Source organism: Chironomus tepperi, unplaced genomic scaffold (genome assembly GCF_022539635.2).
Source record: "Chironomus tepperi strain 1889 unplaced genomic scaffold, CSIRO-AGI_Ctep_v1 contig_7, whole genome shotgun sequence".
Classification (NCBI taxonomy): Eukaryota; Metazoa; Arthropoda; class Insecta; order Diptera; family Chironomidae; genus Chironomus; species Chironomus tepperi.
In genome coordinates, this window is record NW_027226129.1 from 497,584 (window position 1) to 523,202 (window position 25,619).

General features: G+C 35.4%; 5 protein-coding genes and 2 long non-coding RNA genes across 8 annotated transcripts; 1 reads left to right on the forward strand and 6 right to left on the reverse strand.

Annotated features, from left to right (window-relative positions):
- Window positions 1-1,963: 1,963 nt before the first annotated feature.
- Window positions 1,964-4,244, reverse strand: LOC139092609 (uncharacterized). Of its 2 annotated transcripts, XR_011544614.1 has the most exons (4): window positions 3,945-4,244; window positions 3,094-3,299; window positions 2,313-2,718; window positions 1,964-2,188 (listed from the first exon to the last, which is right to left on the reverse strand). It is a non-coding gene; the product is annotated as an uncharacterized lncRNA (long non-coding RNA). The 2 variants fall into 2 exon arrangements; XR_011544608.1 differs by lacking the exon at window positions 3,945-4,244 and having other exon boundaries at window positions 3,094-3,428.
- A 2,276-nt stretch (window positions 4,245-6,520) lies between these two features.
- Window positions 6,521-8,080, reverse strand: LOC139089837 (SLIT and NTRK-like protein 4). Its single transcript, XM_070639501.1, has 2 exons — window positions 7,971-8,080; window positions 6,521-7,358 (listed from the first exon to the last, which is right to left on the reverse strand). The coding sequence occupies exons 1-2, from the start codon at window positions 7,976-7,978 to the stop codon at window positions 6,584-6,586; spliced, it is 783 nt and encodes a 260-aa protein (XP_070495602.1). The 5' UTR covers window positions 7,979-8,080; the 3' UTR covers window positions 6,521-6,583.
- A 773-nt stretch (window positions 8,081-8,853) lies between these two features.
- On the forward strand, window positions 8,854-11,518 carry LOC139087301 (probable splicing factor, arginine/serine-rich 7). Its single transcript, XM_070636115.1, has 5 exons — window positions 8,854-9,078; window positions 9,473-9,617; window positions 9,994-10,680; window positions 10,740-10,952; window positions 11,135-11,518. Exons 1-5 carry the CDS (start codon window positions 8,961-8,963, stop codon window positions 11,448-11,450), a joined length of 1,479 nt encoding a protein of 492 aa, XP_070492216.1. The 5' UTR covers window positions 8,854-8,960; the 3' UTR covers window positions 11,451-11,518.
- Window positions 11,519-15,468: 3,950 nt separating this feature from the next.
- Window positions 15,469-17,271, reverse strand: LOC139100690 (putative per-hexamer repeat protein 5). Its single transcript, XM_070653422.1, has 2 exons — window positions 17,258-17,271; window positions 15,469-17,080 (listed from the first exon to the last, which is right to left on the reverse strand). Exons 1-2 carry the CDS (start codon window positions 17,269-17,271, stop codon window positions 15,469-15,471), a joined length of 1,626 nt encoding a protein of 541 aa, XP_070509523.1.
- Window positions 17,272-18,823: 1,552 nt separating this feature from the next.
- Window positions 18,824-20,519, reverse strand: LOC139087394 (uncharacterized). The gene is made up of 2 exons (XM_070636222.1): window positions 20,419-20,519; window positions 18,824-19,962 (listed from the first exon to the last, which is right to left on the reverse strand). Exons 1-2 carry the CDS (start codon window positions 20,436-20,438, stop codon window positions 19,002-19,004), a joined length of 981 nt encoding a protein of 326 aa, XP_070492323.1. The 5' UTR covers window positions 20,439-20,519; the 3' UTR covers window positions 18,824-19,001.
- Window positions 20,520-21,229: 710 nt separating this feature from the next.
- On the reverse strand, window positions 21,230-22,238 carry LOC139089318 (chondroadherin-like). Its single transcript, XM_070638851.1, has 2 exons — window positions 22,097-22,238; window positions 21,230-22,009 (listed from the first exon to the last, which is right to left on the reverse strand). Exons 1-2 carry the CDS (start codon window positions 22,108-22,110, stop codon window positions 21,265-21,267), a joined length of 759 nt encoding a protein of 252 aa, XP_070494952.1. The 5' UTR covers window positions 22,111-22,238; the 3' UTR covers window positions 21,230-21,264.
- A 162-nt stretch (window positions 22,239-22,400) lies between these two features.
- On the reverse strand, window positions 22,401-23,975 carry LOC139090265 (uncharacterized). The gene is made up of 2 exons (XR_011544361.1): window positions 23,908-23,975; window positions 22,401-23,128 (listed from the first exon to the last, which is right to left on the reverse strand). It is a non-coding gene; the product is annotated as an uncharacterized lncRNA (long non-coding RNA).
- Between the last annotated feature and the right edge of the window lie 1,644 nt (window positions 23,976-25,619).

Here is a 25,619-nt window from a genome sequence, read left to right on the forward strand (position 1 = left end):
GTTACTCCTGGTGGATACGCTCATTAGTGAGCTTCTGGATCCCCTTCTTCTTGTTCCTATTTTGCTGTCTGCATAGCCGCTGTATAAAAAACATTTCAATAAACATCAATCTGGCTAATATTCAACATTTATCTCTAATTCCAATTCCTAATAACAAAGTCTTAGACTAAGAGTTGCATGACCTTTCTGCATGAATGATGCTTTGAACATTGGCTATATTTCATAAGTTATTGAAAGATTTTTGTTAGAATTTTGAACAATTTCATGATGGTTCAATTTATTTCGTAATGATTTTAACTAATTTTAAATTGTTTTTTTCATCAAGTTCTCTCAAAGTCAAAACCAGTTTAAGAATCACTGAATAATTTTAATATTCAAATTTAATCTGCTTTACAATTTCTAGGTAATTTTACTAAGGGAAATTTAATAAGTTTAAGACTAAGGGTGCGGAATTGATTGAATTGTTTTGGATATTTGATAGATGTTTGGAGCAATATTGGTTTTTTTAGGTATTTCTGATTATTTCCGGGTTTTAAGGTTGTTACATTGTTTAACAAAAAGCCCGAGCAGCACAGTCTTTCTGTTAGGACACCGTTAAGTTGCTTTATTAACGATAAGACACGATTTGGTCCTAAGTGCACCGTGACAGCCAATTTTGTTCCATTTCTGCTTCAAAAAATGCAATTTGCAAAATTGTGCCACTCGGGACTATAAAATGTAGGCAGAGTTGACAGGCCTCCAATAGAGTTCAGACTCCAAAGCCCTGCTAACTCTGACTGTAGGTCTAAAGCGTGTGGACAACAGATTTTTAATTGCTGTGCTTCAAGCTCATATGGCTAGACCCTTCAAATATCATAAGCTGCTCGTCAAGCTTACAACACAGTAATTAGACACTTCAGTCTAATCTCAAGTTCCACGGTCACCAAATATTCCATGAATCCATCTTCATTCATGAATCTTTCTAGAATTAAAGATTTATTTCCTCATAAATTGAATCCAATTATCATAAAGCTTCGAATGCTTTGTCTATAAACCTGTCATAATTATTACAATTTTCAGTCTAGTCTCGTCTTGTCTATTAGACTCTACTTTGACGTCACTCATGTCTTCTGCATCATCAGTAATAATTGTGATAATTTTAAATAATTAGGTGCTCAATGGAATTAGAGATAATTGATACTGTTTAGTAGATTAGTACATTGTTTTTGATATTTTGATTGATTTTAGGGGTTGATTGGGAAGGTATGGGTATGTAATGTGATGCTAATGGGGGAAAGGTTGAGACAGGTCAAAAATTTGAGGTTAGAATCCAAAATTTTAAGATTAAAATCGCAAAACTTTGAGGTTAGAATTCCAAAAATTTTGAGGTTAGAATCCCAAAATTTGAGGTTAAAATTCATTAAAATTCCAGTGACATCACTCACACTCACCCCTAATTGAATTCAACAAACACATTAGCCTAGTGACAAAGCACAATTTAGTCGATCACTTTACATCCATCATCACTGAAATTTCACCTTCATCCCCAATTGCAAACGTAAATCGGCTCAAACAATTAATCAAAAATATCTAGACAAATGGAAGTGATGCGGCAAAAAAAGAAGATGATTCTTATTATTCCTAAGTCATTAATTTCTCAAAGTCATTCAAACAAAACAAAAATTGTAATCTCAAAGAGGAACACGTTCAATTGAAAAAAGAAGATGAGACTCATTGTCTTGTGGATGTAAGAAGAAGTTTGATGTGCAAGTAAACAACAGTGACTACATGTGGGAAGGCATGTAGGAACATGTGACGGAATTGAAGTCAATTTTGGTCAAATTTTGGTCAATTTTGATGAATTTTTGGTCAATTTTGATGAATTTTGGTCGAATTTTGATGAATTTTGGTCAATTTTGATGAATTTTGGTCAATTTTGATGAATTTTGGTCAATTTTGATGAATTTTTGTCAAATTTTGATGATTTTTTTGTCAAATTTTGTCAATTTTTCAATTTATTTTACAATTTTGAACACATTTTTCACAAAATTTTCAAATTTTATTCCTTTTTGATCCGTTTTTTCTCAGTTTTCTTCTCAGATTTCTTCCCAGCATCACTTTTCTCCTTCTTTGGTGTAGCTTTTGACCCATACAGCACGAAACAAGCCAATTGTCCCAAATTAACGCTCAAAAAGAACAAGTTTTGGAACTAAAATGAACAAAAAAATCCAAAAATTATTCAAAAATCTCAAAAATTCCTCAAAAATTGTCAAAAATTCCAAAAATTCCTCAAAAATTCCCAAAAAATCCCCAAAAAAATCCCAAAAACTCACCACAAAAAATTGCCGATTCTTCAAAATTCCATAACAAATTCGATTACTTCCCATCAGTGCCGTCCCCAAAATCATCTCAAGTCCAAAATGTTCAGCAGTTCTTCCCGCAAATCCAACATAAACGCCAATCAATGCCACAAAATGAAAACTCCACAGGACACTTGTCAATATTGTCTCATATTTGGCAGCAATTGTTGATGGATCTGCATTTGCTGAGTAGTAATAGATGAAGGTACAGAGAGCAGCTCCACTTGAGATGTAAATCATGTTTTCCTTCTTCTTTTGTGGTGAGCATAGGTAGTAGTAGATTGTGAGGTAAACAGCTGAGAATGCAAAGCCTTTGAGGTTAGCCTCGTAGAGGGACTGACTGTTGATTATTTGGGAGTAGCGGATGCTGAGGACCATGCTGGAATTTGAGGTTAGGATTAGATAGGAATTTGACTTAAAATTGACCCAAAATTGACCCAAAATTGACTCAAAATTGACCCAAAATGGACCCAAAATTGACCCAAAATTGAACCAAAATTAACTCAAAATTGACCCAAAATTGACTCAAAATTGCCCCAAAATTGCCCCAAAATTGACCCAAAATTGACCCAAAATTGCCCCAAAATTGAGCCAAAATTGCCCCAAAATTGAGCCAAAATTGCCCCAAAATTGACCCAAAATTGACCCAAAATTGACTCAAAATTGACCCAAAATTGACCCAAAATTGACTCAAAATTGACCCAAAATTGACCCAAAATTGACCCAAAATTGACCCAAATCCAACAATACTCACTAAATAGTCACAAACAGGAACGGAAAAATTGGAATTTTATTCTTGTCTCGGTTCTTCCTGATTCCATTCAGCACAAAAGCCGGACTGACGATCTGCAAGACACTCAACCATGCTGAACTTTTGTCAATAAATTCCGAGTACGGCTGCAAAATTTGTCCTAAATTTGCGAAAATTGCATCGATCTGCGACATGCTGTGACTGTCAATCTGGAATTGATTATTTTGTGGTTATTATGCTCAAATTTTAGGAATTAATTGACATTAAGTCACTATGAATTGCGAAGAAAGTTGAGTATGCGGTTGATATGGTTTAATGACTTACTGTAACTGCATGTGTATTTTTATTGGGGTTTTGAGATTTTCTTTGGGGACGTTCATAAATTAGGTAACAGTAAAAATTGGATTTTTGGACCCCCCACCGTCCATAAAGTCATGAATCAACAGTTGTGTCTCAACTGTTTTTGGTCAATTTTGGGGCAATTTTGAGTCAATTTTGGGTCAATTTTGGGGCAATTTTGGCTCAATTTTGGGGCAATTTTGGCTCAATTTTGGGGCAATTTTGGGTCAATTTTGGGTCAATTTTGGGTCAATTTGGACATCGACCTGGTAAAACCCATCCCAGCTCCATCCAGAGTCCCAAAACCCTAACAAGCCCCGAAATTCTGTAAACCCTTCCCTTAACCGATCCCCTAATTCCCAAACATACCCCCACCATACACAATCTCACTTCAATCAATTCCAATAGTAATCCACAACTCTACTCGACCTTATCTTATCAGCTTTCTTCGATAAGTCAGAATATTAACAGAGAAAATTTCCCAAATTATTGACAAAAAAAATCAGTTTAATCACCTATCCGATAATTATTTTGTTGGTGCTGACTGTTGTGCTGACTCCGATGAAAAATTTGCTGTTCAATGATTTTTTATTAATTTTTGAATAGTTTGGTGTATTTTGGAGAGATGTGAACAGTGTGACTGGAAATTCCGATGGTTTTGAATATCACACAATGTCTTGAATGAATGCTAAGTAAATAGTCTGTTGATGACGATGTGCTGATCATGAAATTTAATATTTTTATTATTGAGGAGTGTTGGATTGTATGATGCTGATGGGATTATGAGTGAGGATTTCAGGCTGGGTTGGGATTTTGGGGAAATTTAATCAAATTTATTTATTGAATTTTTGTATTAATTTACAGAAAAAAACATTTAATCTTATCAATACATATTATTTTACATATTGGAGAATTTTTAAATTTTTTTGTAGATTTTGTTTTTAAAAACCTCAAAACCGTTAAGCTTATTATTTGACTCAAATAGCTCAAAAAGTTTAATTAATCATTAATTTTTCCCCAGGCCTACATGACTCTGAATTAGAGTAGAATACGGTTGCTAACTAGTGTCACACCAGTCAGGTTCCAGATTTTGAATCGATTAACAAAATTACGCTTGTTGGGCGTGATATTGATAATTCAGTCTTCATTAAGAGTCAATATCACAAGAACATGGTCAAGATTGATGCTCAATTTGGATTTCCAATCCCAGAATTCATCCCAAATTCAATACATTTCAACCACTGTCATATCATGTTAGTATGTTTACCTCAGGCATTTTACCAGTCTTACATAAAGGAAGAATACATAAAAAATACGTTCTGAACTCGTATGAGTTTCATACTTCACACCACAATTTGTAAAGAGGTAGATATGGTCGGCAAAATCAGTCAAATAAGGAAAACTTTCGATGATCTCTTCCTCATCACCCGTACATTGGCCATTTACGAATGGTGTCAACCTGTAGAAGGAGTAAAAGAGGGAAGATCAATGGGTATACTGCAAAATACTTCATATACTCTTATTAGTCGCTTTTACTATTGAATTTCAATAAGTTTACTTGCTAATTGAGAACAAATATGACTCTTTGGATCTTTTACTCGACAATTGTAATTCCATGTTTATCTACAGCATGCTATTCCATAATAATTTATCAAAATTCACATTAAACAAATCAGATAAAATTGTAACAACTCCCATAACCACATGCAATTGAATAAAATTCTGAATATTATGTTAAACGTCATTTAATTGTCAATTTGAATAGCTCTAAAGCTACAGCAGGTTGTTTAATTAATTATGACAAGGTGCAATTTAATTATCAAATTTTGGATTAAATCTTGATATGACAAGGTAAATAAAAATTCATACTATTAATGTGGACTGCTGACATGGTCTTCGATTGAAAATTTGTTGATCAAAAAAGTGGAGGGATTAGGGTTGCATCAACAAATCTCCCCCTAGACACACCCCTTAATATTTTTACTCTAATTCCAGATCAAAATTCATAATCTACTCCATCTTCACCTTCATCAACCTCTCATCATGTGAAACAACTTTCAATCTAGACTGCAAATACGATGATCACATGCTAACCCCAACCAACATTACTGTCTACAGATGTGAAGTAACCAACGACATTGTCCTTAAAGAACGTTACGTCACAAAAGGAACTGCATCAGGCGAACTTGGACCTAAAAAGACACTTGCTGATGTGACTGGAATTCATGCATATTTCAAGACAATCAATTTTATGCCAGATTTCAGCACCGTATTTCCAAATTTAATTGCATTAAGCCTCGACATGTGTAAAGTGCTTAAACTCACCAAGGACGAGCTAAAGCCATACCCAAAAATTGTTCATTTACATTTGCATGCAAATAAATTGCGTGTTTTGGAACAAGACTTGTTCATGTACAATCCCGATTTGATCTACATACGGCTATCACACAACATGATACGTGAAATTGATCCGCAAGTCTTTAACAGCCTTAAATCCCTGCAATTCCTCTACTTTAAAGGCAATGAATGCACACAATTGGACTGTGAAACTCCAGAACAAATTGCGGATCTTGTTAAGATTCTTTATGATGATTGTGTGATCAAGTACCGGCCAGCACCAGTGTCGAGACCGAGGGAGGAACGCAAGAGAGTCGTTAAGGAAAAGACGAGCATTTGGAAGACATTTGGAATTACGTTTGGGACATTTGGTGGTGTTGTTGTTGCTGTTGGCATTTTTTATCTAGTTCGGAAGTTGTTTATGCAGTAAATTGAAGGGTTTTGGGGTTTTGAGTGTTTTAGGGGATTTAAAGTGATGTTTGGGGGTATAAAGTGGCTTTTAGGGTCAAATATAGAAGATTTTGTTGGATTTAGGTAGTTTTGAGTGTAATTAGGTTTGAATCTTTTATAAAATTGCACAAATTGAGCATATTTACTTACTTACCTCACTGTGGTCCATGACGTCCCATAGATATTGCATTATTTCATGATTCCGAGACCGAGATCGAGATTTTTCAAGTAGTCTCTGACTCAACCTCGATCTCGAGAATTTGTCCAGTCCAAGACTTCGAGGAACCATAGAATAAAGGCAGACTTTTACTCATTAAGAATTTTCAAAAAATTTCATTTATTTCTCATCAAAAAATCTCATAAAATTCTAATTATGAAAATAAATCAACCCCCCAACCCCAGCTGTCACAACGACCCCAAACACTCCAAAAACTATTCCAAATTTCGTCCCAGTTGTCATTGACTTTTCCACATTAACAGCTTCTGTGCTAGTTATTGCCTCTGTCGTTGTTGTAGCTTCTGTTGTTGTTGTTGTAGTTTCTCTAATTTGGCCGTTATTTTTAGTCTTAGCAATCAATTCTGTGACACTATAACTGTCCGTAGCATGTTCATGAATGCATGTGTTGCCCATAAGGTACAAAAATCTCAATTTATTCAATCCATTAAATGCTGTTGGATGTATTTCCTTAATTAAATTGTCATTAAGGTTAATGTAGCCTAAATCAGGATTAAATTTGAACAAATCAGCCTCAAGGACCTTAATTTCATTCTTATACAGCCACAAATGCTTCAATTTTTTAAAAACTTTCAAGTCATCTTGTGTTATTTCCTTTAAGGAACTCCGTTCGACACTCAATCCAATTAAATTTTCAAAAAAAATGTGAATTCCTTTTGGTAAATAAATTGTTTCCTTATTGAGGATGTGAACGCCTTTAACATTTGAATTTTTTAATCTGTTGACATGATAACCTACGACATTGTAGATGTATGTTCCTTTTTCAGGCACATAAAGGCTTGATGTGACTTCACATTCATAAATTACACCAATTGAACTTGATCCCCATTCTTCGGTTTCAAAAATACATTCAATGTCAAGTGATAAGGCGAATTGTATAAGGAACAGTATGATGAGATATGGTGAGCTGTTGGGAGATTTGAATTGTATTAGTTTTATGGATTTTAGAAGCTTTTGTCAGCTAATGATGAATTTTAGAAAATGTAACCAGAGTTGACCGGTCATGAGCTCGAAGTCGACAAGAATTGAGCTCAGAGTCGACCACGAACTCTAGACAGGACTCTGAATCAAGTGTGACATTGTACCTTTAGCAGTGGTGGGCAACCTGTGTGTCTAACTGTGTACGGTTTCGATCCAACCTTACCAGAAAGGTGCAAGACATTGACACACGTTTCTTCCTGATGGATGAATTGTTTGAGTCGGATATAGAGAGTCAATGTCTTGCCAAGATGTTGGAAAAATAAATGGTTGTCCACCACTGATCTATATCAACCCCTTTTCCTTCTTTCTGTTAAAAAATTCCTTAATTTTCTTGGATTTTTTGTCAAAAAGTTTCAAATTCCCATTAATCCATTCCTACATCCAGCTAAGGTTTCCTGAAGTCAAATTCTCGAAGCCAAGACTATCAATTCCAAAAAGTCTCGTCCTTGATATCTGCATCAATAACCCTTACCCATCCTCTACCCCCTCCCTCTCCCCCTTACTCAATAAACCCACATCAACTCAATAACTAACTTACCTTTTCATATTCTAAATTATGAGATGTATTATCAATATCACTGTATTATGCTTGATTATGACTTTCAGCTCTAATGTCTACTGATTAAATGAACGAAATGAAATATGTAAAAAGATTATAATATAAAATAAATTCAGATTATTCAGACTCTGTATTTTTAATCAATTATTTCTCACTCTCTTATCAAGGAAGAGTGATTTTAAACGTAACTGACTACTTAATTGACGATTTTGGAGTAATTAAGGGTTTTCGTTAGCGAGATCAAGAGTTCACGGACTTTGGACAATCCGAAGAATTCAATTATAGTCCCTAGTTTAGTTCCAGGCTTGTTTTCTGTCGCAGTCTTGGTCTCAGTCTCGATAAAGGTTTTGGGCTTGGCCCCTGTTCACGTCCCTGTACATTTTCATATTCCTATTCTATTCATGTTTCAGGATTCTATTCAAATACATTCCAAAAGGCAAAAGATATGATACTTATTGAATAAAATTCAATTAACTCTATTTAGAGATAGTTTCATGATTTTAATACAATTTTTATACATATTATCATAATAATCGGATAATATTTTCAAAATATTCGTATATTCTGTTTACAGACTCATTTAAACTCAAATAATAGTCAAACGAAATATGAAAACATTCAAAACATTGTAAAACATGGAGTAAAATGTTGAAAACATTGAATATTATAAATGAAAGAGCTAAAAACATTGAAAAGAATTAATCAAAAAGCAGAAAAACATTCAAAAACATTCAATAACCAAATCATCCGGCAAAACATTCAACCTCAACATTAAATTTCAAAATAAAAACAATAACAAACTTTTTCGCATCACTTTCTGCATCCCATCCATTCCGCATCCTATTTTCTCATTCCTACCTGCATCATTTTCAGAAAAAAAATTCACAAATAAATGCAAAAATCATTTTTATTTAAAAATTGAATTTTTTTACACAAAAATAAATTTTGCTGGACTTAAAACCAGCTAGAATGGCAGGCGGCTCATCGACAAAAGTGGTGCAAATCACCAATATCGCACCACAAGCAACCAAAGATCAAATGCAAGCGTTGTTTGGTATTTTGGGAAAAATTGATGAAATTCGGCTTTGTAAGTATTAAAAAATTGAGATTTTTTAGGGATTTTGGTGGTGTTTTGGGGATGCTGAGGGGGTTATGAAGGGTAGTTATGGGGATAATTGAGGATGGATCGAAGTCTGACAGCATTTGAAGGATTTTTTGATTTAAATTCTGGTAGTTCTGGATGCTGGACAGGATTAATGCAAATTTGACGAATTTTAGGCAATTTTTGGGTAGTTTTTGTGATTTAATGTCCAAATTGAAGGCCATTTGAGGCTCCAGCTACCATAAAACCTTGTCTTCAGCTCCACAGCATCAACTTCTAAATGTTTCAAATCGATTTTCAGTCTTTTTACCAATTTTCATCCCAAATTCTCTTAAATTTCTCTCAAAAATGAATTTAATGCTTTATTTTCCAATTTTAGATCCATCAATCCGTGATGTCTCGGTTCCAGTTATATCTAGAATATGCTATGTAAAGTACACAGACTCTAGTGCAGTATCAGCAGCTCAACATATGACAAATACAGTCTTTATTGACAGAGCTCTTATTTGTATTCCGGTACAAAGGTAAGTTTTGGTCCTGTTTAGTCAGGAGCATATTTAAGGGGGGATTAAGGGGGTCTGAGGGGGTCAAACCCACATTTTTCAAGCATCTTTCAACTTCGTCCACATTTTCCACCACTCATTCCGCCCTTGATCCTGTTTGTGTGATATATTGAGCTAATTTGGATGGATATGCTCTAAATTAGGCCAAAGACTCTAAATTAGGCCTGCAATTCCTGAATTTTAGCTCCACAGACCTACTTAAGGTACTCGGAAGTGCTCCATGTCAGCATATTCTCCATAGACTCGCCAAAAATCCCCTCATTACCTCCTACCATCCATAAACTCTCAAAATTCCTCAATTTATCCATAATTCATCAATTTCTCCTCCAATTTCCAGCATCCCAGATGAATACCACGCCCTAGAGATGTCAGCCAGTGGAACCTTAGTCCCCGGCTTTGGCAATTACTCATCGGAATCAAAATTACCACCAGAAGTTGTGTCACGTATCGAAGGACAAATGCCAAATCAAGTCATACGAACATATGATCCAAAACTTGAGAAATATAATCTCCCCGAGTATCCAGCACTTCCGGTCAACTATGATGATCGTAAGATTGAGGAAACCAGACGGACCATTTTGGTCCTCAATGTTGAGTCAGATTGGAGGTTGAATGACTTAATTGATCATTTTAAAAGAGCTGGTGAGGTCAAGTACGGCAGATTTGCTGAAACTGACAATCGACAGAAGATTGCCATGGTTGAATTTTGTGAGCAAAAAAGTGTAATTTATGCTCTTAAAATGCAAGGATCAAGTTTCAATGGTGCACCGCTTAATATTCATCACTCAACGCAGCCAATTGTCAAGCCGGAAGCAAAAACAAATGAAGCAGCACAAAAGGAAATTGAGGAAGCAATGTCAATCGTTAAGGAATGTCATCAACAGATTTCAGCTGTAATTGATCCAGCATTTGGTATATTGGCATCGAAAGATAAGAGTTCAGGTAGCAGGAGGTCGAGGACTAGAAGTCGATCAAGGAGTAAGACAAGTCACTCAAGGTCAAAGAGATCTAGGAGCAGGAAAAGGTAAAATTTGATGAAAATTCAGGATTAATTCCCAAAAAATTCACAAATTTCCATTTTAGGTCCACAAGTCGCACCCGACGTAAACGCTCAATCAGCCGTCGCAAGTCAAAATCTCGATCCAGAAGCCGCAGCAAGCGTCGAAAGCGCTCAACAAGTCGTCGCCGAAGATCACGCAGCCGCAGCAAGGACAGACGTCGTCGACGTGACAAACGTTCACGTGAGAAGTCCAAGTCAAGGCATCGTGACCACCGGGCGAGTCGCAATCGATCAAAGTATGTAATTTAGTTCCAGTCTTAGTCTGAGTCTTAGTCTGAGTCTTAGTCTGAGTCTTAGTCTGAGTCTTAGTCTGAGTCTTAGTCTGAGTCTTAGTCTGAGTCTTAGTCTGAGTCTTAGTCAGGCAGTCCCTCAGTGTCCTCATACCCAAATCTAACTTGATTCTTCTTGTCAATTCCAGAAGCCGGGAACGTCGCTCACCCTCAAAATCCCGCAGTCACCGTAGCGACCGTAAGAAGCGTACCCACCGCGATAAGCGCGAGGAACGACGCTACACAGTGTCACGGTCACGTTCAAAAAGTCCACCACCAAAACGGTCACCGTCACATGAAAAGCCAGTCTCAAAATCATCAAAAAGACGCTCAAGTGAACGTAAATTGAAGCGAGTCTCGGAAGAGCGTGTGCGGGACTATGATGCTGAGGAGAAAATTGGATTGGATGACAATGGATGTGAAAAGTCAAGCTCGAAATCTGATAATATGGATATATCGCCGTAAATAACTTTTGTGGACAATTTTTTTTGAGTAAATTTGAATAAAATAATTTAAATTAAATTGAAAATAAATTGAGATTTTATTGAATACATTAAGGTATGGGAGGTATCCAGGTGGGCAATGACCATGGACGGTCAACTTCCTTCAATCATTTTTGGCTTCCTTTTTTCGCAAATCTGAGCAATGAGTCTGATTGGATGCACGATGATGTTGAGTTTCATTTTTGATAATTTCTGACATTTGGTCGATGTAGCCTTCCATTCCTGGCAAAACGTCAGTAGAATTTGTTCGTTTTAGACTACGACTGGTTGTTGTATTTGAATTTTCAACCGTTTTTAGCAAAATCATCAAGGAAAATGCGATAAATCTGCAAAAAATAAGGAATTGAATTTTTGGATTAATTTTGACAATTTTATGGGTCCCCTCCCCCTCCTCCCTCTTGGCAGCAGTATATCAGCTAGTGGAGGCGCACTGAAAGACGTGAACATGAGAATCCAGAAGGCTTTGGAAAGCTTTTTAACGTATCGAATGTCCGCCAGCAGTGCTATACATCTAAACATGAAAATCTTTAATGCATGCTGTAAATCAGTGATGCTGTTTGGCTATAAGACATGACTTGTGACCAACGAAGTCAACCATGGTCTACAAGTTGACGTAAATAGCTGATACAGAACGTAGCTGTCGATTGAGACAGTATTGCATTTGTTTTTGGCAATGGACAGACTGTAACCAGCAATAGAGCTAATTTTATAAGACATCTGAGGGAGGCCATGCATCACATGCGCCGCAGCCAAGGATTCAGTAAGTAATCAAGTAAATTGTAATAGAATCTGACGGAATTAGATAAAGCTCACAGTTTTTGAGGAAAAAAATGGAAAATTTGTTTGAAAAATTGGACGTTTTTAGATGAAAATAGGAAAATTTTGAATTATTTCTAACAAAAAGGCACGAAAATTTCAGAAATTCAGCAATTATCATTCAATTAATGACTAAATCCGGCCTTTTTGCTGTTAATTATTATCAAATTTGTTCCAAATTGCTCTTAAGTTTGACTGCAGACTCAAATGAACCTTCTGTCAGCTTCTGCATGTTTGCACTCAATTCACAATCCCCAAATCTACACCAAATTGATTTTAACTAAGGGTTCCTTATGTTGAGACCCAAATTTCGGTAAACTTTATTTCCAACCAACTTACAAAATTCTTTTGTTCATTTTAATTCGTTTAAAATTCAACTAAATTCTCAACTAAACTTCTATCCCTTCTTAGTAATTTTAATATGATTTTACATTTTAATCCATCATGTCTTTTATATAATTTTCAATGGACATCCAGTAGTGGGGATATTAAAGCAAATTACAATTAAATGAATGAAAAATAACAAATTTTTTAACTAGAAATTTACATAAAATTTCGCCATTTATGAGTACTATGACTACACATCCCTCATATTACAATGTCTCGTAAGGCGTGCGTCGATAATAATCAACAGAACTAGACATGTGCGAGACATGATGATCACTTAATTCCGAAGTATTACGAAAATTACTCACAATCTGGAATTCTCGCCTTTTTTCGTCTTAAAATCTCTCAATGCGGAGAGTCAATTGCTCATTTTTAATTGCAGGAAGATAATAGAATGAATGAAATTCAAGGCATAGTAATTGTGATGATTTTCTCGGAGTATAGATCGAATCCGACAATTACACGTATGTGCATTCAAATGCTAGAATGAATTTCATGTAAATTATAACACTTAGCTGTTCTAGTCACACCAACTCGACTTGTGTGATTCGCGACACACAAATTGTGGCTAGGTACTTTGTATTGATATACCCTTGGTCATGCAGCGTGCAGAGTTCGAAAAAGCAAAACGTCCTTTAGGACAAAAAAAAAACCGTCGATGGCCTCCCTCAGTTGGCGCCTGAAGTTGGTTCTTTCTATTTCTCTGATGCAGCCACTCTTCATTATCTCTAGGATTCCCCGTTTCCAAATCTTAATCACAAATAAAAAGAAGAGGAATTCTCTCCCAAGACAAAGGCTTTTAAAGAGAATCAAGTAAACAATTCTGGTCATTATTTGTAGTTCTATTGACTTATTAAGCTGTTGTTATAGAATTGGAACTGAACTTATAGCTGAAAATTATGAAATATCTTTGGTAAGTTGGACATTTTTTAAATTATTAAATTAGTGGGAGAATTAGGGGGTTCGGGATTGATGTAATGTAGATTGAGGAAGCCAAAGTCTGACTCTAAAGCTGATCAACCTCCTCGATGCACTTTGTACTGTCGGTGTATTGTCTTGATGCCCGGATTGAAGATATACAGCTTCAGGGACTGATTGAGTGCTTTAAAAGTCACATCCATAACAATTTTTAAATTTTCCCTTCAATTCCAGCCTCATCATCTGCATCTCATCCCTATTCTACGCCCCTACAACATCACTAGATGCCATCTGTTCCTACGAACATTACCGATGGCTTGTTGTTGGTCAAATTTACTTCTGCAAAGTCCTAAATCGTCTCAACATTCAATCACCCGACCAGTCAGTCATCAGAGATGCCGAAGGAACTCACACAACCAGCAAGTCCAACGATGATGTTCACGGATTTTATGCCTTAAATAAATCCATTGAATTTTTCCCGCGCGGAATTGACAAAATCTTTAAAAATTTAAAGCTGATTAATATTCAGCATGGAAGGATTAAGGAATTGCATCAGGCTGACATGAAGCCACACACAAAATTGGAATATTTGGCACTTTGGGAAAATGACATTGAAGTCATTGAGGATGGACTTTTTGACTTTAATCCGGAACTGACTTATGTCTATTTTGAAAAAAATAAAATTTTTGACATAAATCCAAAAGTTTTCAATAATTTACCTAAATTGGCATTTTTGGACGTTCAGTCTAACTTGTGCATCGACATGTACGCGAAGAACAACTCAGCAGCACTTGTGGATGTCATTAATGCTGTCAAATCTCAATGCACAAGCACAGCTACCAAAAATTTATTCAATCAAGTCAAAATTGTCCATAAAATGTCAACTGTGGCTTTAACTAAGGCATCAAGTCATGAATTTGGCATTAAAATGTGTCAAAATTCAGTTCTGGTGCTGAATCAACGGACATTGAATTTGGAGAAGGTTGCAAAGGTTCTGCTGACCAACAGGAATGTTGAAGGAACCACAAAAGCTCCGGAACTTGATGGAAAGCTTTTGCTGATCGAGCATGGCATGAAGAATCTGGAATTGACGCTGGCTGTGTCCAAAATTGAACAATCTGGGAATGTCAAGGCATTAAATGACAAAACAGCAGATTTAGAGTCAAAGCTTGAAAAGCTTCAAAATTCCATAAAAGCTCTCGAAATTGAAGCTTTACAGACACAAGTTGACAACATTGAAAAGGCGATTAAGGCACAGGAAGCTGAAACAGCAACAAAGTTTGAAAAATTTGAAAAATCACTCAAAAGCCACGAAGACAATTTGAACAGCTTTAAGGTTGAAATTCTTACAGTCACTGACCAAATTGTGAAAAATTTGGAAAATTTTGAGAAAAAAGCTTCGGAAAAGCTCAACGAAATGTCAGAAAGCTTTAAAGCTTCTCAAAATAAAGCTTATGCTGACATGAGTGACAAAATTAGGAATTTTGAGAATGAATTGACAAACATGCAGTCCAGAATGACTGAATCTATCAAAATTATTGATGAGTCATGTGATGTTGAGTAGATAGAGTGAGGTATGGCATATTAAGGTGGGGAGGGTCTACTTTTATTTTGTGTCTTAAACAGAGTGTGGCCGTCTCAAATTCGAATTTTTCGATATTAGATTGTCGAAAAATTCGAACTCTACATATTTTAAAATAAAAATTTACGTTACGAAGGAAAATTAAATTAACGGTCAAAAAAAATTTGAATTTTAACAAAAAATGATTTTTTTTTTGAAAAAAATTAACGGTCGTTTTTGAGAAAGCCACACTCTGGGCTTAAATTTAGACTTAAATTTTTATAAAAATTGCTGAGATTTAAGCAACGATTAAAGCTATGATTAGTAATAAACAAGTGGTTTTGATTCCGATACTAAAATTATATGCTGAATTAGTAACTTCTTCTGTTTTAGGGGCTGATTCATTTTTTGGATCCTGATTTTGGACTGGATCTTCGCTAGTATCTCCTGCTCCAGATGGGGTTCCATTGCTTTGACCCAGATTTGGGTCTACATCACTTTTAATATCTCCTGATCCAGAGCCGGTTCCATTGCTTTGACCCAGATTTGGGTCTACATCACTTTTAATATCTCCTGATCCAGAGCCGGTTCCATTGCTTTGACCCAGATTTGGGTCTACATCACTTTTAATATCTCCTGATCCAGAGCCGGTTCCATTGCTTTGACCCAGATTTGGGTCTACATCACTTTTAATATCTCCTGATCCAGAGCCGGTTCCATTGCTTTGACCCAGATTTGGGTCTACATCACTTTTAATATCTCCTGATCCAGAGCCGGTTCCATTGCTTTGACCCAGATTTGGGTCTACATCACTTTTAATATCTCCTGATCCAGAGCCGGTTCCATTGCTTTGACCCAGATTTGGGTCTACATCACTTTTAATATCTCCTGATCCAGAGCCGGTTCCATTGCTTTGACCCAGATTTGGGTCTACATCACTTTTAATATCTCCTGATCCAGAGCCGGTTCCATTGCTTTGACCCAGATTTGGGTCTACATCACTTTTAATATCTCCTGATCCAGAGCCGGTTCCATTGCTTTGACCCAGATTTGGGTCTAAATCACTTTTAATATCTCCTGATCCAGAGCCGGTTCCATTGCTTTGACCCAGATTTGGGTCTACATCACTTTTAATATCTCCTGATCCAGAGCCGGTTCCATTGCTTTGACCCAGATTTGGGTCTACATCACTTTTAATATCTCCTGATCCAGAGCCGGTTCCATTGCTTTGACCCAGATTTGGGTCTACATCACTTTTAATATCTCCTGATCCAGAGCCGGTTCCATTGCTTTGACCCAGATTTGGGTCTACATCACTTTTAATATCTCCTGATCCAGAGCCGGTTCCATTGCTTTGACCCAGATTTGGGTCTACATCACTTTTAATATCTCCTGATCCAGAGCCGGTTCCATTGCTTTGACCCAGATTTGGGTCTACATCACTTTTAATATCTCCTGATCCAGAGCCGGTTCCATTGCTTTGACCCAGATTTGGGTCTAAATCACTTTTAATATCTCCTGATCCAGAGCCGGTTCCATTGCTTTGACCCAGATTTGGGTCTACATCACTTTTAATATCTCCTGATCCAGAGCCGGTTCCATTGCTTTGACCCAGATTTGGGTCTACATCACTTTTAATATCTCCTGATCCAGAGCCGGTTCCATTGCTTTGACCCAGATTTGGGTCTACATCACTTTTAATATCTCCTGATCCAGAGCCGGTTCCATTGCTTTGACCCAGATTTGGGTCTACATCACTTTTAATATCTCCTGATCCAGAGCCGGTTCCATTGCTTTGACCCAGATTTGGGTCTACATCACTTTTAATATCTCCTGATCCAGAGCCGGTTCCATTGCTTTGACCCAGATTTGGGTCTAAATCACTGTTGGATGACCCATTAGATGTTGTTCTGTAGTTGTAGATGTTGTAGATGTTGTAGATGTTGTAGATGTTGTAGATGTTGTAGTTTCAGCATTTAATGATGTAAGGCTTAATATTAAGCATGCCAACAATATAATGAGACTGTAAAGAATAAGAGAGAAAATGGTTCACTATTAAGCATGTGCTTCATTAATTTAGAACTTACTTAATATTCCTCATATTGATGTATTAAATTTGATACTTTTTTGGGAGATTTTTTTCAAATTTTAGTTGCTTCACAAGTCACTTTTCACGTCTTAGCTCTCTTTTTAAATGTAAATTCCGGCACAGCACAAAATAGTCTAAACTTCTCGATCAAAACTCACCGAATTATTAAAAGATTTGATCACTTTTCAGCATTTAAATAGCAAAATTTGTATTAGATTTACATGCTGTCCATATAGAATCTAAAATACTAATACCATGCCTGACTAATACATGATTTAGTAACAATAATCCATCATTTGAAGATACTTATGGTCCTTCTAGCATTAATACATACTCTAAGCTGGAACATGAAGCTTAAAGCATCGGACTAAATGTGAATGAAGAGATATCCAAGCTCCTGATGATCGCTGCATCAGACAGAACAAATCAGAAAGTTGGCAGTCATCTTAATGTCAATAAGACAAGATTCTAGGTGCTGTAAGTATTCAAGTACATCAAATCATTCATTAACAAAAGACATCAACATGAAGGTTCGCTAGCGGATACAGTCAGCATACGATGCATATTTCATCACTTTACGTCCAAGAATCTGTCTAGAGGAACTAAGGTCATGTTATACAATTGATTGTATTATAGAGCAGTTCTCTAAACGTAGCATTGAGGCCCTGTACGTCCCAGTCAAGTAAGTAACAATAATTCATTTAGTATTGACGTCAATGCTGTAAAACTCAAAGAACTGTATTAGTTTTACATTTGAATTACAAAATTTATTGAGATATTTCTAATCGATATTTCTAATACATTTTAATACAATAGAATTTTCGGTGACTACATCCTGTCCCAAATATCACAAATCGATGAAATCTACGGTTTCAAGACGACATGACTCTGACTTGATATCTGGGGGTCAATTTCTCTGGTGGTGATACGGTACGATTTAGGTACGATAGGATATGATGCGATAAGGTACAGATACACCAATGGCAGAGTAATTAGTGAATTACAGCAAAAAATCATATTTATTTACTTCTGGACTTCTTGAAAAAATCGGGACATTTTGAGGCTTTGTCGAAACACAGCCGATAGAACCAGTTATAGGCGACATCTGAGGGAGGCCATGGATCACATTTGATATGTACGGTCAGCGAAGTAAGTAAGTAAGTCGAGGCACAGAAGCAGGAAAGAGAATTACATCAGAAATCCGGCTAAAAAACAGCAGATGACTGCTCTAGCCAATGATACAGTGCAATGATACATCTGGTATGACAAAGTAGAGCAGGATTGATGAACCTGTACCAATATCGTACCATAATACCGTCCTAAAGATGCATCATGATACATGACAGATGAACGATTGGTACGGGACATGTATACCAACATTGCTATATCAGATTTACCATTGTCCTGTACCAATAGAGTACCTATATGACCCTTTCATGCCCAGCTTTAATATTTCATTGCATACATTGCTGTAAAGCCTCAAATTGAGACCAAAAACGACTTATGATTCATGGCATATTCACAGATTGCCCATTATAGACCTATACTATACCCTATTGTACCACTACTTGAGAAATCGACCCTTAAGTCATACCAAATCGAGAATCACGGCCAGAATTTGAATTTTCAATCGATTTGTGGTATTTGGGAGTGACGTACTTGAGGTAGGGGAGCAGATAGGGTTCAATTCCAAAATAATTGGGGTAAGGGATCAGTTGGGGTTCAATCCTCAAACTAAACAATCAAGCATCATTCATTATATCCTCAATTTTCTCCTCAACTTCCTGAATTTTCATCATTAATTGATTTTCAAAATATTTCTTAAATTCATCAAATTTTTTCTCATTTTTTGCCTCAAATTCCTGCATTTTAGCACCAACATCATCAACCATTGCCTTTAATGTCCAAAATGTCTCAACTTTCCAGTCCTTCAAGCTCTCCAGTCGCTCCCGAAACCACGAAATTTCCGCAAATCTCGATAATTTAAATTCATCCTCAAATTTCTCCAAATTGGAATTAAAAGCCATAAAAGATTGAAATTTAAACTTTTTAACGTCATTTTCAAGGTCATTGAACTTTTGTGTGATAACATTAAAGTCCATATCCGTACATTGATCCTTAACATGTCCAATAATCACGTCCACAGCTGTTCTATTATTAACAGCAATCATGTCCACACAATTGTTAGCTTTAAGGCTCAAATGGACCAATTTAATTAAATTATCAAAAATATTTCCATAAATAAAGAAAATTTTATTATTGTCAAGTGACACAAAGGCTAGATTTATGCTGTATATAAATAAATCATCTTCCAGCATGTCAATGTCATTGTTGTCTAATTGAAGACGGACGAGATGCGGGAATGGACTTAAATCTGTTTTGCGAATTTGCTTTAATTTACAGTCATAAATTTCAATCATTTTAAGGTTTGGCAGGAATTGGTCAATTCCGCGTGGGAAAAATTGGACAATTTTTGAGGCTACGTGAAATCCGATGACATTTTTGTTGACTTTACTGTCCATGTGAGTTCCGGTGATGTCAATTTTGTGGTCAGTGATTGGTGAGTAGATTTGGGGATCGTTTTTGACTTGACAGCGGTAAATGTTGCCGAGAAGCCAGAAACTGTATTTGCTGATGTTGAAATTGCATTCGATTTTTGGGGTTGGTGATGGAGTTGAGAGGTGGATGAGGGTGCTGATGAGGCTGTGGATGAAAATATTGTTTTAATTTTTGGTATCTTTATCACGTAAATGTCCAATAAATTGAATAAATTTATCCAATAAGACGAAAGAAGGCTGGGGAGAGGGTTTGACCCTAAAACAAATCTCACTGGATGCACTCCTGAATTTGAGCTATTTGGACACAATTTAAGGTAGTAGTGGACAATCTTTCAATTTTCCCAGCACACCAAGGTGAGAAGCCTTGACCGAAATCGCATACGGCATACGATTCATGACATTTTCAATGATTTTTGGCGGCACAAGGTTGCCCACCATGGAATTAGGGATATTTTGTTGTCGATTCATTCCAAAAGACTTTATAACAATCCTTTTATTGACTAACTGAGGAAGGAGGTTCGTGCTACAAGGATCTGTACCTCACAAAAATGGCCCTATTCACAACCCTTCCTCCCCGATCAAAAAATGACTTTCAACTCACATTACCACAAAAAATTTCATTTTTCAAATTCAACTCTTGAACTAATATCAATCTATCCTCCAAAAAACTAGTTCTAAAATGATCAACAAATTCATGCAAAATGATAGAGTTAGGATAATATTTGCAAAAAACGAGAGAGAGATTATACTCAATTGCTCAATTTCATTTTGAGAGTTAGAAAATAATCATAAAAAATTAGAGACTCGAGCTTTATCTCTAGATAATGCTTAAGTTGAGTCATTGGGTATTCTAATTAGACAACGGGCTATCCTAAGACAACATGGGTTGATTTATCAGTATATTACTAACCCTACATCAATATTTTGTACATAAGTACCCATAGGATCTACTGATTGTAGTGACAAGTGTAGGTGTTTATGTATAAATGTGTAGATATACTCCAGGTAGGTAAAGGTATACCGAGAAACCATCTCTTAGCTCGAAGTCGACTCTCATTGATATTTTCTTAATTATTGCAATCCCAAACTTATCCCGAGCGATGCAATTCGACGAATCGCAAATCATAAAGCAGTACTGACTTGATAAATGCAATGAAGATTTGCATATTCAGAGACTTGCTATTATTTGTAGATCTACAAACGTTTGAGAGCTTTGAAGATAGATTATTGACTCTCATATGTCTATGTATTTGTAGTATTAAATGAATCTTTTCTAGAACTAGATTCAATATGCTCAACGTATATAATGACATTACTCAGCATCAGACCATTTAATTACTACGAAACGCGAAAAATCGACTTTTTTAGCCCTTCATCCTCCCTGATTCCACCGTTACAAAATGACTAATAAATTAACATATAATAATAGCTTTATTGTCTTAAAAAATCACCAAATACAATGCAAAAATGTTGCAAATATCACAATATAAATTTTAGGCACTAATTTCAATCCCCAGTCAGTCATTCCAGTGATTCCATCTCTTATTAAGTCATCATCAGATTCTAAATCAGTCGCCGTCGAGTCTTCCTTAATTAAACAACAAATCTTAATCTCAGCAACAACTTCTCTAACTTCAGTACTATTCCCAGCATTGCTGACCTTACATCTGTTCCCATCAAGCTTCAAACTTGTCAATTTTGTCAAATTATCAAAAACATTTGGATAAATTTGACTGATTCGATTGTCCTCAAATGAAATGTACAGCAGTTCCTGATTATAGTCAAAAAGACCTTCCTCAATCACTTGAATGTGTCCGTCAGTCAAACTCAAATATTCCAATTTAATCAGTTCCTTTAAATCACTTTGATGCAGTTCCTTAATTCCATTATGATGAATATAAATTAATTTAATATTTTTGAAGACTTTTTCAAGTCCAAGTGGAAAAAAATTTAATTTTATTTGATTATTTTTGACATAAAATCCAGCAACATCGTCGTCCGTCTTTGGACCATGATGAGGTCCACTGGCACCATCAATAATTGCTGATTCTGGAGATGTTATGTTCGGATTTGATTGAATTTCACAATGATAAACAGATCCAATTACATCAAATGTCCAATATTCATATGAGCAATCGAGAGTTGTGGCTGATGAGAGACTTAATATTGAGCATGAGAGGATGATGAAGGAACTGAAAAGATTGTGAATAATTTTGGTAATTTTAGGCTGTTTTTTGATTTTTTTGATGTATTTTGAGCATAAAATGATGTAAATTTACCATAAATGTGTCATTTTGATGGATATTGACTGTTAGGCATGGCTTAACATCCTTAAAAAGTGTGAAATTCTATTTTTAATTTAAATTGTTATTAAACAACTTAGAAACTTGTACAAGGAACTGTTCATAAGTTATGTAACGGTTTATATTGCATTTTTAGACCCCAAACCTTAATTGCATCTTACCAAAATCAGGAACCAAAATGACCAATCTTCAAAAATTTGCAATTTCTGCCCTTAAGCGTTACGTAACATCCGTACAATCCCAAAATGAGCAAAACAAACAATAAAAAAATATTTTCTCATTTTTTCTCTCAATTTTTATTTATTAAATGATCATTTATATCTGTGACTGTATTGAGCCCGAATAGCACATGTCGGTTAACATACGAGCATATGCTCTGGAGTGGATGATCTGACTGAAAGACATTTAAGACATTTATATCCAACAATACTAATAAGATCCCTAACTTGCTCAATACTGTTGTCAACACGCTGATCAATGCACACATTTGAGGACAGAACCAAGAATCGAAGCTTATTCAAGTGATTAAAGACATCAGGCTGAATTTGACTGATTTTATTGTCCATAAATGCGATGTAAGCTAGTTCCGTGTTGTAGTCAAAAAGTCCATCCTCAAGTACTTCAATGTCATTGTTGTTAAGATTAAGGTACAGCAATTTTGTGAATGGCTTCAGGTCCGATTGATGAATTTTGGATATCCGTCCAAAGTGGATTAAAATAAGCTTCAGATTTTTAAATATTTTCTCTAAATTTTGCGGAAAAACTGAAACTTTTTTATCATCTGAATAAAATCCAACAACATCATCGTCAGTTTTAGTGCCGTCATGCGTTCCAATTGCTTGGTCGACAACTGGATTATCTTTTGTTATAAAGACTCTATTTGGACTGAGCCGCATGTCACAATGATATATGTAGTCTACAATGGCAAATGCATAATATTCATATGAACATTTTATGTCCACAGATGTAGAGTTGTGTAGGAAGAAGATTAAGATGGTGATAATGAAGCTGGAAATGAGAGAATTTTGGATTTTTGATTAAAATTGACAATATTTTATAAATTGTTACATGACAGGATGTCCTTATCATGTAAAGAGCATGATTTTAGGGTACAGTAATGCCACTACACCCTTACAGGCAAAGAGGCCACTTTAAGGTACCGTAGTGGTCTTTATGCACCCAAAAGCGATTTCTTTGTCTCTTCGGATATTGGGGAAACTGAAGTCTGAATCCGAAGTTAATTAACCTTCTCGTGGTACTCCTAATGCCATTAAATACTTAGCTAACGACCAAGTTTAGCCATGTGATGAGTGCGTTAAAGGATTGAACAAAAACATGCCTCAAAGACCTCGTTTTTTGGATGGGAATCCTGCAAACAGGCTAAGGATGATAAGGGGATTAATACTTTACTCTTTTTTTGGTAAAATTCTTCAATTTACTAAGGGATTTTACGAAAATATTGTGAAACCATCTTAAATCTTTGTGATATATCCAATATCCTTCATTTTCTCAAAATATGTCTGACTATGCACCAGAAGAGGGTTTTCAATCCTTAGAATGAACTGTTCTAAATATCCGCATTGATTTTGGAATCACAAATAATTAAGCCACGGGATAAAAAACCCTACCTCTGAGCATGAATCAAGCACAACCTAAACAAGACTATACGCCGATCTCTTAGGGACTGTTCACTTATTAAGCAATCAGATAACGAACCTCTAGCATAATTAATCAATTTTGTGCCTTTTACTTCAACTTGGAACAGTACTTTAATTACCAAAACTTACCAATATCCTTTCATCTTGTTTAGAATTTATTTTAAAACAGTTTTTTTTTGTCGACTATTAAACACGACTGTCGTTTGTAAAATGATTAAAATAATCAGCATAATTGTCGCTCAGTACTAATACACGAAATATACATTTTAGAAGAGTTCTTATGTACAAAAAATAAAGAATAACAAAATAATGATTTAAAATAATAAAAAGAAAATTTAATGTCACTGATAAGCTAATGACTAATTTTCAAAAAATGATTAAATTCAATAATCTCAAAAAAATGTTTTAGAGAATAAAATGATGATAAAGTTCAAGGTTATGAGAATTTTACATATATAGGCTTTCCTGAGCACATAGTTGCGTCAAATCTAATCATTTGCTTTCAAAAGAGTTAGAATCAACAGTTCCGGCATTATCAAGACAATTTTGAATGCTTGCTTACAATATATCGATGAAGTGATGCTTTTACAACTATATAAAGGGCGTAGTCAGGAATTGTTCAAGGGATGAGAGGAGAGGGAGTAGAGATGTGTGCATTTAAACTAACTTTCAGATTTTTTTGACATAAAATCCTAGAAATCTGAAGATTTTTTAAGGAAATTTTGAACCCCAAACCTACATAGTCATTCTCTTAATTACATCTCTGTGCTTTATTGTGTCATTTGTGCTTGATAAAGTGATGTGCAACCTTTTAATTTCTGCGACACAACTTAGTGGTTAGCCTGGACCGAAACTGAATCGAAACTGACCCGAAATCGCACACGAGATACGGTTCCTAGCAATTTTGTATACTCTAAAATTTTTGGCCGCACACTAGTATGCTTCTGGCTTAGGATGATACAGCAGACTGTCGATAGGAAAGTTGATTTTGTTAATTATCAAGCATATGCTGAAATAAATTTAATATTCACATTATAATGACATGAATGGATGGATGGATGATTATGATGACAATATTAATATGAATTATCAAGGGATTTTCCAGGTTTTAATCATTTTTTAATTCATACAGACTCTTTATTTTATTTTGTCAAAAAAATCAGTCATTTTGTGTTGAACACAAACATTTTTAGGATGGGTTCATTCGGAAATTACGTAACGGGTGGATCTTTCCTTCATTGGGATGGATTGTAGCAAAATTATGGACCAAAATTCAATCTTTCTGGGGTATAAACCTCCGGACTAAACCTTCGCGGAACCAGGGGGGTAAGCTCTTAATTTTGCTCAATATTGAACAAATTTTGGTCAATTTTTGCAAAGTTTGATAAAATTTTGGTTAAATTTCAACGAATTTTGATAACTTTTAGCCAAATTTGATCAAAATGTTCTCAATTTTAGTTAAAATTTTATTATTTTCGGTCAATTTTAACCAAATTTTGCTCAATTTTAACAATTATCAGTCAATTTCAGTCAAGTTTGGTCAAAATTTTCCCAATTTTAGCTAAATTTTATTTAAATATTTAAATATTTATTTAAATTTTTTTTAAATATTTATTTAAATTTTGCCCAATTTAAAATTTAAAAAAATCGTTACAAAATTAACGGTTTTCAAATTCTCGAAGGGGGTTCGTGGTCTCAATAACCCTCCCTAGCTAAGCTTCTGAACCTTCATTACCCTCATCATAAATTCCCAACCCCACCCCAGCATTCCCTAATCATCAAAGCATCAAAATAGTCCCAAAAATCAACCCAAAAACTAAAAGTAGACATCCTAAAATTAC